Source organism: Carcharodon carcharias, chromosome 14 (assembly GCF_017639515.1).
Source record: "Carcharodon carcharias isolate sCarCar2 chromosome 14, sCarCar2.pri, whole genome shotgun sequence".
Taxonomy (NCBI): domain Eukaryota; kingdom Metazoa; phylum Chordata; class Chondrichthyes; order Lamniformes; family Lamnidae; genus Carcharodon; species Carcharodon carcharias.
Genome location: NC_054480.1, coordinates 44,232,126 through 44,248,524, shown reverse-complemented (window position 1 = coordinate 44,248,524; position 16,399 = coordinate 44,232,126). Strand labels below are relative to the sequence as shown.

Here is a 16,399-nt window from a genome sequence, read left to right as displayed (position 1 = left end):
AAGTGTTATAATAATTACTATTATTATCCTGCAGAGCTCGTTATAATTCATACATATAAGTAACAACAATCACTTCTGCTGAAAGAGTTTTGATTGCAAGCTACAATTATACAACTTCAATAAAGAACATTACTGCCTTCTACTTTTAATTGTGCCAATGAGCTTTGGAACATCCTTGTTTGTATAACTCCATTTCCATTTAACTGTATCACTCCATTTCCATTTAACTGTATCAATTCATTTCCTTTTAACTGTATCTGAAGTGATAAAGGGAAGTTTCCTTTCATTGAAATGCTACCATGTAAATTAAAATGATAAAAGCCTTGGAGGGATCCCAACTTACAGATACAAGAGGTAAAGTAGGAATGAAACACATTTCGGATTCTCAGTTTTGATGATTCAGTGAATTTACTGGAAACTGCCAAGGTGTGATATTATAAAATAATTAGTAATTTTCCAGGCAATGGATTGCTTCTGAAGAACTTGTCTGCGCTGGAATTTGAAATAGAACAATTGGTCTCATGTCAATTTTTTGCTATAGGATACAAATAAATAAATTCCTGGAAAAGATAATAAGTTTAACTTGACTTGCATTCTTTCATTTCACCTGGAGTAAGACATAATAGTGCTTATGCTGCCAAGAAAGCAGTGAGACAGTAAAACGAAGCTGGACATACCCTAGCTGCCTCAGCATGTTGTTTCTCTTTCAACTAAATAATTATTTTAAGCTAAATAACATACTTAAACTGCACCTTTAAGGTAAAAACAAGTTGAGGTTGTTCAGTGTTTTCTAGTCAAAGAAATGGATATATGATCAAAACCTTGTTCAAAAAGGTAGGACTTTAGCAGAGCCTTTTAAAAAAAAAGGTGAAGTGACTTAGGAAGGGAATTCCACAGCATTGAGCCTCGTAGCTGAAGGCACAACAGGTAATGGTGAGGCAAAGGGAAGGGGAGGAAGAAGAAGCCAGTGAGAGAAATGGAGAATTTTTGGAGGGTTGGGGTTGGTGTTGTAAAGATAGTTGAGATTATAGAAATAGAGAAGGGTGAGGCCATGAGGAAATTTAAACATAGGGATGAAAAGTTTAAATTGGAGGCACTAAGGGACCATAAACCAGTGTAGGTCGGCAAGGGCATGGGCGATGGATGAACAGAACTTGGCACGTGAGTTAACCGGGCAGCATTTTGAACATTTGAAGTTTACTAAGCGTGCAGGATCGGAGGACGGTCAAGAAAACATTGAAATAATTGAGGCCGGAGGTGACAAAGACATGAATGAGGATTCCAGCCACAGGCAGTTTGAGGTGGGGCTGGGTGAGAGCTATTATGAAAGTGGGATTACCTGTTCTTTGTGCTGGAAAGGTCATAAGGGCAGAAATTCATCTCGGGTTCAAATAAGACAAGGAGTTCATAAAGCATCTGATCAGTATGGAGGTTTGAAGTACTTGCAAAGGTAAGTTTATACCAGGAACAGAAAACAATAAGGGTCAAGAAGTACAGGACACCAATTTAAGGCAAATGGCAAAAAACCAAAGGCAGCATGAGGAAAACCTTTTCACACAGCAAGTGGTTAGGCTTTGGAATGCAAATTAAATGCAGAAGAGTGGCGAACGCTGACAACTCCTGTTAGCCTTCAAAACTAAAGTCCTGCCTTGCTTTGATCTTTAAAATCAAAACTAAATATCAGAGCTACACACAGTAAATGCTACCAGATTCTGGGCATCTAGGTTACCTCTCCAGCTGAGATGTGAAAAAATAAAATTAAAAATACTCCACTGCATTTTGGGTTATGTAAAAGAAAACCCCATATCCTACAAAATTTTGTGCAAATAATCAAGCGGGTGAATAACAGGAAAATAAAAAATAGTGGCTTCATTATACTGAAAAGGGAGAGAGAAAGAGCCATCTTCTCCCAATTATCGAAGCAGAAATTTTATCTTAAAACAAGGAACATTTTTATTTTTTTATATATCAAATGGAATGCATTACAACATAAATCACAGCTTCTTCAACTCAAAATATGGTATTAATACATTTTTCTTTGAAATAAGGAAATAGAATGTTTGACTGCCAAAATTAGCTTCCAACTGCCATCCCATTTTTTGGATTATTACTTCCAAAATGAAGGAATACTAGCACAGCAAAATCAAATCTGCATTTTACAAATATCTCAGTAAAGTATTACTGTTGTTCAAATACTTAACCTCAATCTTTGTTCTGATTCAACGCTGGAAAAAAAGTGCCTTTTGCAGGAACCTATTGCAAACATTTAACAGTTGCAACCAAACTTATTTGAACAGTCACAGATGTAAAATATATATCTCCAAGATTTATCATTTACAAAGTCAGCAAAAACAAAGAGACATACCAGATAAAAGTGCACACTGCATCATCGGCCACTTCCATCTGGTTCAGTGGTTCACAAACTGTCGGGATATGGCACCAAGGAAACTAAAATTTTCAGTTTTTCTCAACCTCTCATTGTAAACATCACCACCATTCTGTTGCAACCTTACAACAAAGAACTCCATAGTTTCCTAGAGCGGTGAGTAGCACTGCCCCTCGGGTCACTCAGTTGATAATCAAAAACATTTCCTGGAACAGAATCTTGTCATCATTTATGAATAAATGAATATCTCATGTCAACATTGTTCTTGGTTGAAGCCTTTTAGTAAATATGTAGGATTTAAAACCACTGCTAACTGTAACAAATGATATTATCTTGCATTCTAGCTTAAGTAAAACAAGCTCTGGTCTAACTTAAGTCTAAAACCAAATCCAAAAAAAATGCTTCTCCTCCTGTTTTTTCCCAATCTTCTTCCTTCCCTGTCAATCGGCTCGCTGAGATATTGTTTGAATGGTGTCAAATGTGTTTTGGTATCTTGCTAAGTGGTTGTTATTCATGAATAATCCTTGGTAGGATGTTTGTAGAGGACATCATGCCCAACTGTATCCTCACACTGCATTGATGCATGCACACTTCAAAGAAATGATTGCTCTAAGGAAATCAAATGTCAGATCATCCTGGCCACTTTTCCTCATTAACCCAGGGATGCTGTGGTCAGATTTTGTGATGCTATCATTGCTCCAGCTATGATTTAGCTAACTGATCAAATCCAACATCAACCCTGGGTCATTTCTGGTCTGCACTTTTGAACTGCTCATTAAAAAAAACAGTGAGCCATCAGGAAGCTTCTTCTTTAGCATTTAGAAAAAAAGATGGAGGATGGGGGAAAAGCTTTTTTAAAACTGTAACAAGAATTAGTTGTTCCAATGAAGTTATCAATGGACAGAATATGTGCACTAAAAAAAAGATAAAGAAGATGCACAAAAAGAGAAGGAAATTCAAATGCAGTGGAAAGTATTATTGCAGCATTATAGTGATTTATGCAATAGAAACTGTGACTACAATCTATCACAATTAGTGAGAATGAGAGCTTGAGACTATTTTCAGGTGGAACGTTTCCAAGAAAGTCTGTGATCCATTGATCCAGTTGAAATCCACTGAACCAGTTGAATACAATTCAGCATCTCTGATAAAACAGGAGATTTAGTGCTCAGTCCGAGGTTTGAAAGGAATGCTTTATGTGATATCCTTTTGCCTTGGTGGTCTGTGAATGTTCCTAATCACACACTTGACCATCCATTCAATTCCATCATTTACACCTTGTCTAGAGGAAGACAAAAATTTGTTTTAATGCAATGAAATCTGCAAACCATCAAAGAAAAAAGTGGGAAATATTAAATTGAGGAAAACCTCAAGAATCATAACTATATAAAATTAAGCAAAAAATATACATATATAAATTATTTAAATTAAAAAACATTAACAGCTAATTTAAGTGTACTCTTTTAAGCTTTTCTGTTGGCAAAGTGTTTCAGGTACCTGGCTATTTTGGGGTGGGGGAAATGGGGGAGAAATATGCATTGTGGTAGATGTACTAGACATTTGTTTTATCATTAAATACCTCATCAATTCAATATCTGGTCAGATCTTCCTAGGACACTACAAAATTAGCATACTGTAGCAATTGCAAAGCAATAATTGATTTCTTTTAGCATGTCAAAATGTAACATTTATGAATGAACTCACAATGTCCAGCGTTAATAACATACGACATGCATGACTGCCATGTAGCCCCATCGCAGTCTAAATAAATTAGGCCAAATACATAGGAACGAACCACATACAAAATACTCTCTCTTACCCAGCCAATAATGGATCATATTTCCCTTTTCCCCCAATTTATCATCTGGCTCATCTTCTTCCTTCCACTTTGACTTTAGAAGATCACAAAATAACTATAGATAAGGAAGGCCATTTGACTTATCTTTGTTCAACCATCCAAGAAGGCATTAAAAGAGCCCCCTCTGGTGCATTCAACTGCTTCTTACATAATTCCAGGGTTTCTGCCTGTACTACTCGATCTGGAGCTCTGTTCCATGCGTTGATCACTCCATGAGAAGAATTTCCTAAAATTAGTCCTAATCTTGATTTTTTTTGTAGATGTGAACCAGTGTTATCTTTCCTTAGTTTTGTAATTCAGATTAAAGTAATCTGTTGTATTAACATATCCTGTACCATTTACTATCTATATTAAAGTCACCACATAAGCAAGGGTGAAAAGTACAACTATGTTGATTTTTGTCAACAATATTTTCATTTTGTTAACTGCTGCTCTTCACTGGCTGAATCTAATGTCAAGAGCTTCAGCATTTGGTGCAATTGGAAGTTGTTTGCAAATTGAATTCCAAATTGTGTTAGTTTTGATTCTTTTTCCCCCTCAATTTTACATTCAAACTTATTTGCACATCACTGAACATAATATCTTTCGTATAAGATTTTAAGCAGGCAGCACTTTGGAACATAACTCTTGAAAAAAGCTGGTTAAAAAAAGTATTGGTTTATTTCAAAGTTGTAACCAGGTGCAGTTTTGTTAATACAATTGAAATTGGGTTTATCACAAAAAGTAAACATTTTTAATCAGAGGGTCTAAACCACCACCCATGGGTAACCTGATTTAAAATGAATGAAAATACTTTAAAACGATACAGAACAATTTACTTCTTAAAATGGTATAGAAATATAATTGTAAATTTTTTAAAAATTAAAAGCTTTTAAAATGTTCCTGTTAGTGCCCTTAAATCTAGAAAAGGCTTAATTTTAAGAGCCTCCTTGAAGGCCTGTAAGTGGGCACAATTAGTGGAAACTCTTAATTCAATCTGGGCATGTGGTCTGTTTTATGGATGGGGAAGCTTCTAGCATAATAATATTGCTAGAATGAGCACAGAACATAATGCAAACTCAACTTGTGCTTAAACCTCTGTGATCTTTTGCGTCGATTTCAGCAGCTTGCACTGCAAAACTGAGTGCAACCAGCAGAAACCCCTGCCCAATTAGTGACAAGTCTATCAATCTCTAAAGTTGATCTATTTCAACTTGATCCTTAAATAAATAAATACCATTCATGGAGTACTTGTGTTGCCTATTTGTAGTACGTTGTTTGCGTTAACTTAAATTTGCAATTCCTCATTCAAGCACACTGAGCCCCATTAATTTTGTAACTTTGTTACCTCCCTGAAATCACTGTCGCATCTCCTGTTTGCAGAAAGTTTTTAAATTAGAAATTAATTTCTAAACCCAACTGAGACACCCAACTCAGTTCTTTCCATATCTGCAGTGGTTCAAGAAGGCAGCTCACCATCATCTCAAGGACATTTAGGGTTGGATAAATAATGCTGGCCTTGCCAACGAAGCTTACATTTCATGAACAAATAAAAAAAATTCCAACATAACTCTTAATGTGTACCGTTAGTTTCCAACAACAATTCTTCAATCAACTTTTTCCCCATGCTCAGGATTTACCCTGAATGCCCTTAACTAACAGGCTTGAATATTGAAATTTGTGAATTTGTTTTGGAAATCTAGGTGCAATTGAATGTGGGGCTTTCTACAATCTACTTGTGAAATAAAGCAGGATCTTTGCCCCTTTATATGCATGTTGACTGCTGTTTACTAGGTTATTTTACAGTTACTCCTCCAATTTACTCCCAACAATCAATTCCACTATACTTCATGAGATTAAAAACCAATTATCATTACCTGTTTCTGTTGTCATCATTTACTAAAACCGTGTGGCACATTAGTCTCTTCCAATCTACTGAAATCTGCAGAGTGTTCAATGACTTAAAATTACCACCTTCCCTTTCAAAAGTATCTTCTCATGCATGTCTCAATAGTGTGAAGTTGTTTTTGGTCCTTCCATTACCACAAGATTATTAGATATTACTGTTATAGTAGATATATGTGTTCTCCCTCTCTTCCCCCAACCCATCTATCCAACCAGAAATCTGCTATAAATGAAGACAATTATTACTCACCCAGTAAGTGCTGAGCATGGTTGCACCAAACAATCTCTCTTCCCTATTTTTGGAGCGCAATCACTAAAAGCTGTTTTTATGTCTCCCACTGAAAGGCAGGTCTATCAGTCATAGGAAAAGAATGAAGCATTAATGTTAGGATAAATGAGCTCAAAGCACCACAAAGTGAAAAGCACCACAAAGTGAAAAAAACAGAGGATCGTCATCTCAAATCATACAAAAAAAAAATCTATGCCATAATTAATGTCAATTCCACAATGACAAAATAAACAACAGTTTTGTTCGTAATGTATAAATGTTACTATTTGGAAAGTGTTTGCTTTTTTTCAAGAAGAATAATTATTTTCATTAGGAAAATTGACATTTTATCATGACTGGGCTTATACAAGTTTCTTTAAATTGGGAAGAGGGTGGCCTAGTGGTAATGCAATTGGGCTAGTAATGCAAAGTCCCAGGCTAATGTTCTGGTGACATGGATTCAGTAAATCTGGAATATAAAGCTAGTCTCAGTAATGGTGACCATGAAACTATCACCAATTGTTGTCAAAACCCATATGGTTCACTAACGTCCTTTAGGGAAGGAAATCTACAATCCTTACCTGGTCTGGTCTACATGTGATTCCAGATCCACAGCAATGTGGTTTGACTCTTAACTGCCCTCTGAAATGGCCTAGCAAACCATCCAGTTCAAAGACAATTAGGGACAGGTAACAAATTCTGGCCTTACCAATGATGCCCATAACCGATGAAAGAATAAAAAAAAATTACTCATTACTTAAGAATACTGCAGCTCAATTTTGATATAATTATTTGTACATTTATTTAGTTTGTCTGGAAATCAGTGTTAGAGGGAAAGGTCAAGCCATTTTATTCAAATGCAAACACTGAATGCAATTTAGTCAAATAGACAGTGAGGTCTTAAAGTATTTATTGGCTTGTCAACCTATATACTTCCATTCCCTTCTAGTAAAGTATGAAAACGCCCTTGTAGTGGGCAACACTCAGCTATAGATACTAGAGTGCTTACAACAACAACCTAACTTTATATAGCACCTTTAATGTGATGAAACATTTCAAGGCACTTCACTGGAACATTATAAAACAAAGTATGACCACTGAGTCATATAAGGAGATATTAAGTCAGATGCCCAAATGAAGAAGTATTTTTAAAGTGCATCTTAAAAAAAAGAAAGTGAGACAGCGAAGTGGAGAAGTTTAGGGAGGGTAGTTCAGAGCTTACGGCCTGGGCAACTGAAGATGCAATCAATAATGGTTAAACGATTAAAATTGGGGTTGTGTAAGAGGCCAGAACTAAAGGAGTGCAGGTGTGAGAATTGAGAGAAGGGAATGTGCAACGAGACCTGGGTGTCTTCGTTGAAGGTAAGCATGCAGGTGCAGCAGACAGTAAAGGTGGCAAATGGTATGTTGGCCTTCATAGCGAGAGGATTCGAGTACAGGAGCAGGGATGTCTTGCTGCAATTATACAGGTCCTTGGTGAGACCACACTTGGAAGTGTGTGCAGTTTTGGTCTCCTTATCTGAGGAAGGATGTTCTTACTGTAGAGGGAGTGCAGCAAAGGTTTGCCAGACTGATTCCTGGGATGGCGGGACTGACATATGAGGAGAGATTGAGTCAGTTAGGATTATATTCGCTGGAGTTCAGAAGAATCAGGGGGGATCTCATAGAAACCTACAAAATTCTAATAGGACCAGACTGAGTAGATGCAGGAAGGATGTTCCCGATGTTGGGGGAGTCCAGAACCAGGGGTCACAGTCTGGGAATACGGGGTAGACCATGTAGGATTGAGATGAGGAGAAATTTCTTCACCCAGAGAGTGGTGAGCCTGTGGAATTCGCCACCACAGAAAGTAGTTGAGGCCAAAACATTGTATGTTTTCAACAAGGAGTTAGATATAGCTCTTGGGGCGAAAGGGATCAAAGGATATGGGGAGAAAGCGGGAGCAGGCTATTGAGTTGGATGATCAGCCATGATCATAATGAATGGCGGAGCAGGCACGAAGGGCCGAATGGCCTACTCCTGCTCCTATTTTCTATGTTTCTATGTGAATTAAGACACAGGCAGCAGAGTTTTGGATGCCCTCAAGTTTATGACGGAGAGAATGTGGAAGACCAACCGGGAACGCATTAAAATAGTCAAGTCCACAGGTAATGAAGGCAAGAGTGAGTTTCAGCAGATTAGCTGAGATGGGAGAAGTCAGGCAATGTTAGAAGAGGTGGAAATTGGCAGTCCTAGTGATAACATAAATATGAGGTCAGAAGTTCATCTCTGGGTCAAATGTGATGCCAAGGCTGCAAGCTGACTGACAGAATCTCAAACTGTTGCCAGGGAAAGGGATGGAGTTGGTAGCTAGGGCACAGATTTTTAAATGGGGAACGAAAATAATGGCTTCAGTCTTCCCAATATTTAATTAGGGCTAGTAATATTTAGTAAGTCTAATCAATTAGCTGATTTTAGCCAGAGCTATATTTGTGCACCATTTGGCCACTGACTAGGGAGGGGAAACATAAGATTGTGCCAGTGTTCCTGCTACTTATCCAATGATCTCTGTTGGATAGTAGTGTGAAAACATGATGCAAAACGGGCTTTGAATTCCCCAATAATTGAACAGCCAACTGACTGACACACTTTGTCCAAGCTCACAGTTGAAGTATGGTTACTCGTGAGAAATTAGAGCTGTCAATGACCTTGGAACAGTACTTCAGCAAAACTTGATGAGACAAGAAGAAAATTGGAAAACAAAACGAAGAATGAGAGTTAAGTTACATATAACTTCCGTTCATGAAGAATCTGGATTTGCAAAAACTGATAATGGAATTTTTATTTCCTGTATGCAAGCAATTATTTTAGGGGACATGGAACATGCAGTGTGGCCATTTCAAATGATAAGCATTGAGGCTACTTGAAGTGATATGCGTTATGGTCATTTGAAGTTACATCAGTAGCAAAAATTTTAAGTGATATTTGCTTATGTTCTTATATAGATTTTTGATCTCTCCTGGAATCAAGGGATTTAGGGAGCTGGAAGGAAAATGGTTTGTTTGATCTACTCCTGTTCCTATTTCTTATGTTCTTGTGTTCCCCAAACTTCACTGGAAAATTCGGCCACAGGAGGCCTCTTCAGGTTTGTCAGCTATGTTACATAGTTCAAGACAAACTTTCTCAACTAGGTGAATTCCAAATAATTCTCAAATAAGGGGAAAAAAGTACCTCAATGTCCTGTTTGTTAGCCAATACCAACAATGGAACTCCTTCAAGTACTTCAGCAGTGATCATTTTTTCTGAGGAGATAAAGGTTTACTGATGTAATTAAACACCTCAGGCATATTGACAGTATTTTAAGAAAGAATCAATATTTACATCAAGCCTAAGCATGTATTTAGGACATTTCAAAGTGCTTCAAATTATTAAACAAATGGCAAATCCCCATAGGAAGGAGTCACTACACCAGTGCAGCATTTTGTTTAAGCCACCACGCCCCCAGTGGAGTGGGCGTTAGCAGGTAAATCTATCACTTCAGAGACCTAGCTTTGAATTCGGCCTGTATCCAAGTTGTCCTTGAGAAGGTGCTGATGAGCTACCTTCATGAAACGCTGCAGTCCATGTGGTGTAGGTACACCCACAGTGCCGTTAGGAAAGGAGTTCCAAGATTTTGACCCAGTGACAGTGAAGGAACAGCGATATATTTCCAAGTCAGGATGGTGGATGACTTGGAAAAGAACTTCCAGATGTTGTTATTCCCATTTATCTGCTGCCCTTGTCCTTCTGGATGGTAGTGGTTGTGGGTTTGGAATGTGCAGTCGAAGGAGCTTTGGCGAATTCCTGCAGTGCATCTTGTAGATGGTACACACTGCTGCTATTGTGCATTGGTAGTGGAGGGAGTGAATGTTGGTGGATGTGGTGCCAATCAAGCAGGCTGTTTTGTCTTGGACGATGTCAAGCTGCTTGAGTGTTGTTGGAGCTGCACTCATCCAGGTAAGTGGGGAGTATTCCATCACACTCCTGACTTGTGCCTTGTAGATGGTAGACAGGCTTTGGGGAGTCAGGAGGCGAGTTACTCGTCGCAAGATTCCTAGTCTCTGACCTGCACTTGTAGCCATAGTATTTATATGGCTATCCCAGTTCAATCTCTAGTCAATGGTAACACCCAGGATGTTGATAGTGGGGGATTCACTGATGGTAATGCCATTAAACATCAAGGGGTGATGGTTAGATTCTTTCTTGCTGGACATGGTCATTGCCTGGCACTCATGTGGCGCAAATGTTACTTGCCACTTGTCAGCCCAAGCCTGGATATTGTCCAGGTTTTGCTACATTTGGATATGGACTGCTTCAGTATCTGAGGAGTCGTGAATGATGTTGAACATTGTGCAATCTTGAGCGAACATCCCCACTTCTGACATTATAATGGAAGGAAGGTCCATTGATGAAGCAGCTGAAGGTAGTTGGGCCGAGGACACTACCCTGAGGAACTCCTGCAGTGATGTCCTGGAGCTGAGATGACTGACCTCCAACAACACAACCACCTTTCTTTGTGCTAGGTATGACTTCAACCAGCAGAGTTTTCCCCCAGATTCCCATTGACTCCAGTTTTATGAGGGCTCCTTGATGTCACACTTGGTAAAATGCGACCTTAATGTCAAGGGCAGTCACTCTCACCTCATCTCTGGAGTTCAGCTCTTTTGTCCATGTTTGAACCAAGGCTATAATGCGGTCAGGAGCTGAATGGCCCTGGCGGAACCCAAACTGAGCAGGTTATTGCTATGCTAGTGCCGCTTGATAGCACTGTTGATGACCCCTTCCATAACTTTACTGATGATTAAGTAGACTGATGGGGCGGTAACTGGCTGGGTTGGATTTGTCCTGCTTTTTGTGTACGGGAGGTATCTGGGCAATTTTCCACAAAGCCGGGTAGATGTTGTAGCTGTACTGGAACAGATTGGCTAAGGGCATGGCAAGTTCTGGAGCACAAGTCTTTAGTACTATTGTCGGAATATTGTCAGGCCCCATAGCCTTTGCATTATCCAGAGCCTTCAGCCGTTTCTTGATATTACGTGGAACGAATCGAATTGGCTGAAGACTAGCATCTGTGATTCTGGGGACCTCCAGAAGAGACCGAGATGGATCATCAACTTGGCACTTCTGGCTGAAGATTGTAGCAATTGCTTCAAACTTATCTTTTGCAATGATATGCTTGCTGGGCTCCCCCATCACTGAGGATGGGGATATTTGTGGACTCTCCTCCTCCGCCTAGTTGTTTAATTGTCTACCACCATTCATGACTGGATGTGGCAGGACTGATCCGTTGGTTGTCTGATCGCTTACCCCTGTCTATCACTTGCTGCTTCTGCTGTTTGGCACGCAAGTAGTCCTGTGTTATAGCTTCACTAGGTTGACACCTCATTTTTAGGTATGCCTGGTACTGCTACTGGCACACCCTAATGCACTCTTCATTGAACCATTTATGATAATTAGCTGCCTTCCAAGGAATGCCATGTCATATAGATGCTGAAGTTAGGGCAGAGTATAAGAAATGCACTATCCTCGATCTAGACCATACTTCTGGTAAGCCACATGCTTAATATTGACAAATACAATTCAAAAAAAGGGGAACATTTTTCACTCCCCAACATTGATCGTTCTCACCTTGACGAGCACTCAAAACTATCTGACTCAAAGAGCAAGACAGATGGAAACCAAAATCCTGAATGTGTGATTTTCGGACAACACTGCACATTATACTAATTCTCAAGATCTGCAGAACAAAGTCTTTAAACATATGCACTATATAAGAATAGATATAATATAGAGGAGGTTTTAAACTACTTTATTCTTACTTGCTTGCAAAACACTAATATAAAACAATACGTACCAAAAGCTATCTTTGATTCAGATAATCTCTCTTCATCAGTTGAATCAATTACATATATTACACCATGGGATTCTGCATAATACTAAAATGAAAAAGAGAGAAGTTCATAATCTGTAGAGTTAAGTGAAAGCAATATCAGGAGATTCTGTCACTAATGATTAAAATGTATATGGAAGTCAAATTGTAACAAGAGATAATCAACAGCCATATCTGACAGAAATTGGCTTCCATCAGCTCCTGACTACCTTTACCCTGAACTGCTGTTCAGGCATGGAACCAGTGTGCATTGCTTGATCCCAAGCCAGGCTCCCTTTACCATATCAGTTTGTTGATTAAGACTGTCTTCCCCCAGTTTCACAATATTGTTTATCTCCTTCCCACCTCCCCCACAACTAAGAACTTAATCTGTACACACCATCCTGAGTTGGAACTATATCACCGTTCCTTCACTGTCACTGGGCCAAAATCATAGAACTCCCTTCCTATCTGCACAGTGGGTGTTCTTACACCAGATGAACTGCAGCAGTTCAAGAAAGCAGTAGATCATCACCACTTTCTCAACGGCAATTAGGATGTGCAACAAATGCTGGCCTTGCCAGTGACAGTCACATCTCACGAATGAATAAAAGAAAATTTCATCACTTTGCGCTGACTTCTCAACATCCCAAAATTCCCCACCTATCATTGTGGAACCATCATTATCACAAGGACTGTGCTGGTTGAAGAATGCCCCACACCTCTTTCTCAGACCAACAATGAACAGGCAATAAATGTGGCGATGCCTATTTTACTCACATCCAGTGAACAAAAATAAAACAAAATTCTTTTGGAACCGGACTCCCTGCTTCTACCCTCCTTAAACCCAGCAAAACCCCAAACTTCCTTTATCCTCGTTCTTGCCAGTCTCCTAATTCTTCACTGATCTAAGAATTAACCTTGTGATCTTCACTTTATTCTCAATGCCCCCCCCAATGTACTCTATCTTAGTGATACCATTCAGCCTTATGTCCCTATTCATTTGCTCCTTTTGGACACTGGTCTATTCTTTGCTCTCCACTTTCTCTACTCCATGGCTGTTTCTTTAGCCACACTGCCCTTGCCCTTTGAAACTAATTCAGTTTTACCTACTCCTCCTGTATTATTTTTGAAAGCTAAAAGACTTTTCCTCTCCATCCTGTACCCAACTCAGTTCCATCTTTCCATCCTGCTCAGTTCAATTTTTTTTTCCTGCTTACTGGACAAACCTGTAATAATTGTGCAGGTTGCTATTCAAATGTGTCTTCTTGCAGCTGAGTTTATACCAAGATGACACAGTTCTCAATGGGGGATTGGAACAGAGAAGACCCTTTGGGCCAGATTTGATAATCCAACCAATACAGGCAGGTTTGCAAGACCATCCTGCAAGCCTCGCTCATTTATGGGATCTGGAGCAGTTGACATATCATAGTTGGTTGAAATTCTTCCCATCTGACTCCAGGTAATGTTGCAAGCTCATGAACTGATGGATAGGATGAATATGCAGTTGGAGACTTACTAACATTAATTGTGATAAATTAATGGCTTAAATCAGTTAATCTCTAGCAGTACCATTAAACAGATGTGGGTACTCATCAACCTATCCAAGAAGAAAAAGGAGGCCTCATAGACCTTGAAAGGTAAGAGTCTAAATGGGGTACAGGAGCAAAGGAATCTAGGGAAATGCCTGCAGTAGCGATACAAATTAAAAGGCCATTAAAAAACAATCACTGGGGTTCACTTTCAGACAGATTGAATTAAAAAACAGAGAAATTATGTTAAACTTGTATAGGATCTTGGTTAAACTATACGGAGTGCTGTACAGAGTCTGGTCTTCATTTAAAAAGGATACAGAGGCACTGGAGGAAATACAAAAATGATTTTCAAGGATAATAGATATAACCACTCAGTTCTAGTATCAGGAAAAATTGAACAGGCTGGGCCTCTTTACTTTAGAAATTAGGATGCTGAAGGGTTACTGGATAGAAGTCTTTAACACTATACAGATTGGTTACAGCAGACAAGATGATTCCACATGTGAGATTCCAAAACTAGTGGTCATAGATGTAAGTCATCAATAAACGTAACAGACAATTTAACAAAAACCTCTAAAGCTGGAGAGTGGTTAGAATGTGGAACTCACTACCACAAGTAGTAGTTGTGGCAAATGGCATAGGTGTGTTTAGGGGGAAGCTAGACAAATATGAGAGGGAAAGGAATATAAGAATATGTGGATATGCTGGCAGAGTTAGATGAAGTAGAGTGGAAAGAGGCTAATCTGGTGCATTAAGATCAGCATAGAGCTGTTAAGTTGAATGGTCTGTTTCTGTGCTACACATTATGTATAATTCCCTTGGCTTAAATATGGGTGGAAGTATATGAGAGCATACTAACAGCAGTAAGTCTTTTAGTCTCATCAGCTCGTTTTGTCACCATTCAATTAAATCATGGCTGATCTGTGACCTAACTCCATAGCATCTTTTGTGCTATATCACTTACTACCATTTGCTAACAAAAATCTATCAATCACAGATTGAATTTAAAGGTAAAGTTCAAAATTATTTTATTATGAGGTTGTACAGTGATCATGTTCAAGCTGGGACAGTGTATATTTAATGATTCTTGTCACTGAATATTTAATGATACTTTTACATAAAGGGCATAAAAGATGTCTAATGCTGCATTTGGCCAAAATCCATGCATGCATTTTCCAACAGTGATCATAGGATAGCAATTAGAAGTGAGAACACTGGTTGTTTATTCTCCTGTATATTTTAACCAAGGATTACATACTAATGAAGCATCCTTGCATGATGCCAGGGTTGAAATCAGATAACTCAGGTTTGAACTTGGAAATATGGTTAACATATGGCTGTGGAACTTTAAAGAGACTACTCTTCTCATATTTACATCAACTTTAGCAATGGATTTGTAGATAGTATTTTCAAGAAAGCTAATGAGCTAAAATTCTGTCCCTTTTGTTATCAGGACATCAGATGAAATGTCCCAAAATGCTGCACAGGAGCGTTATGAAACAAAATTTGATACCAAGCCACATAAGGTAATATTCATGTAGATGACCAAAAAACTTGGTCAAAGCGGTAGGTTTTAAGGAGCACCTTAACAGGAGAGGGGGAAGAGGTTTAGGGAAGGAATTTCAGAACTTAGGGCCTTGGAAGCAGAAACCACAGCAATGGCGCAGAGATTAAAATGCTCAAGAGGACGAAATTGGTGGAATGCAGACATGGAGGGTTGTGGGGCTAATGGTACCTTAAAATATTTTGAGTGCCTTGTGAGAATCCCTTGGTCAGATTGCAATCTCAAGGAAATTCACTTGAACAGCAATTATTGAGAGTCAGTGCTAACACTGAAAATACTTATCACAGTACCAATCTACAGGAGGAACCTGTAGTACATGTTTTAAATGAAATGCATGCACTATGTACCAAATTTTAGTCAATCTCTCACTACATTGCACACACAAAATCAGAGAATATGGTGTCTCTTAAATGTCCTTGCCATCTTCATATTGCTGTTTTTCTATTTCCCCTCTTATGCTTCTCTCCCAGTTTTCTTCTTTGCTTCTGTCCTCAGATTGGAGGTGGTGGGTGGCATGGTGGAGAAAGAAGTCACCAACAGATACAGGTATATATTCAAGCTAAAGTTAATTGTGGAAGTGGGATTCTTAATAGTTCCATTCTCACCCCCTTCCCCAATCTCTCTGCTTCTCCCCACCTTATTACTCCCATTGTGTCTCCAACCCATTCACATTCTTCCCTTCGACCATTCTTTTACTACATCACATATTCTCTTTTGAACTGTCCAATCAATTCCTGTATACTGTCTCCCCTTCACTCCACTATCACTGACTCACCCTTAACCTTCCATACACTCCCTCTAATTCCATTCTTCCAGGAACTGATGAATCATCAGAAATCTACTCATCACTGTTTCTCTCCTTTCCTCCCTCCTGCCCTCTTTTCTCATCAGTTTCTCTTAAAAAGGCTTGGATTTCTTTCAAAATTCAACTTAGATTTTGGTCAGATGCACACTGTGTGATGTATTTTCACTATAAAATAGTAGTTACCCTTTGTGATACCTTTAACATTGAAAAGG

At 38.8% G+C, this 16,399-nt stretch overlaps 1 protein-coding gene across 2 annotated transcripts in view; it reads right to left on the bottom strand.

The window, feature by feature from the left end:
• Positions 1 to 1,935: 1,935 nt before the first annotated feature.
• arfrp1 (ADP-ribosylation factor related protein 1) overlaps positions 1,936 to 16,399 on the bottom strand; it is a 37,819-nt gene continuing 23,355 nt past the window's right edge. For both annotated transcript variants that reach the window (XM_041205344.1, XM_041205345.1), the window contains 4 exons: positions 12,269 to 12,350; positions 9,607 to 9,677; positions 6,379 to 6,479; positions 1,936 to 3,668 (listed from right to left, as the gene is read on the bottom strand). In XM_041205344.1, the coding sequence (XP_041061278.1) occupies positions 3,581 to 3,668; positions 6,379 to 6,479; positions 9,607 to 9,677; positions 12,269 to 12,350 (342 nt within the window). In that variant the 3' untranslated portion in view covers positions 1,936 to 3,580. The remainder of the gene's footprint in view (positions 3,669 to 6,378; positions 6,480 to 9,606; positions 9,678 to 12,268; positions 12,351 to 16,399) is intronic.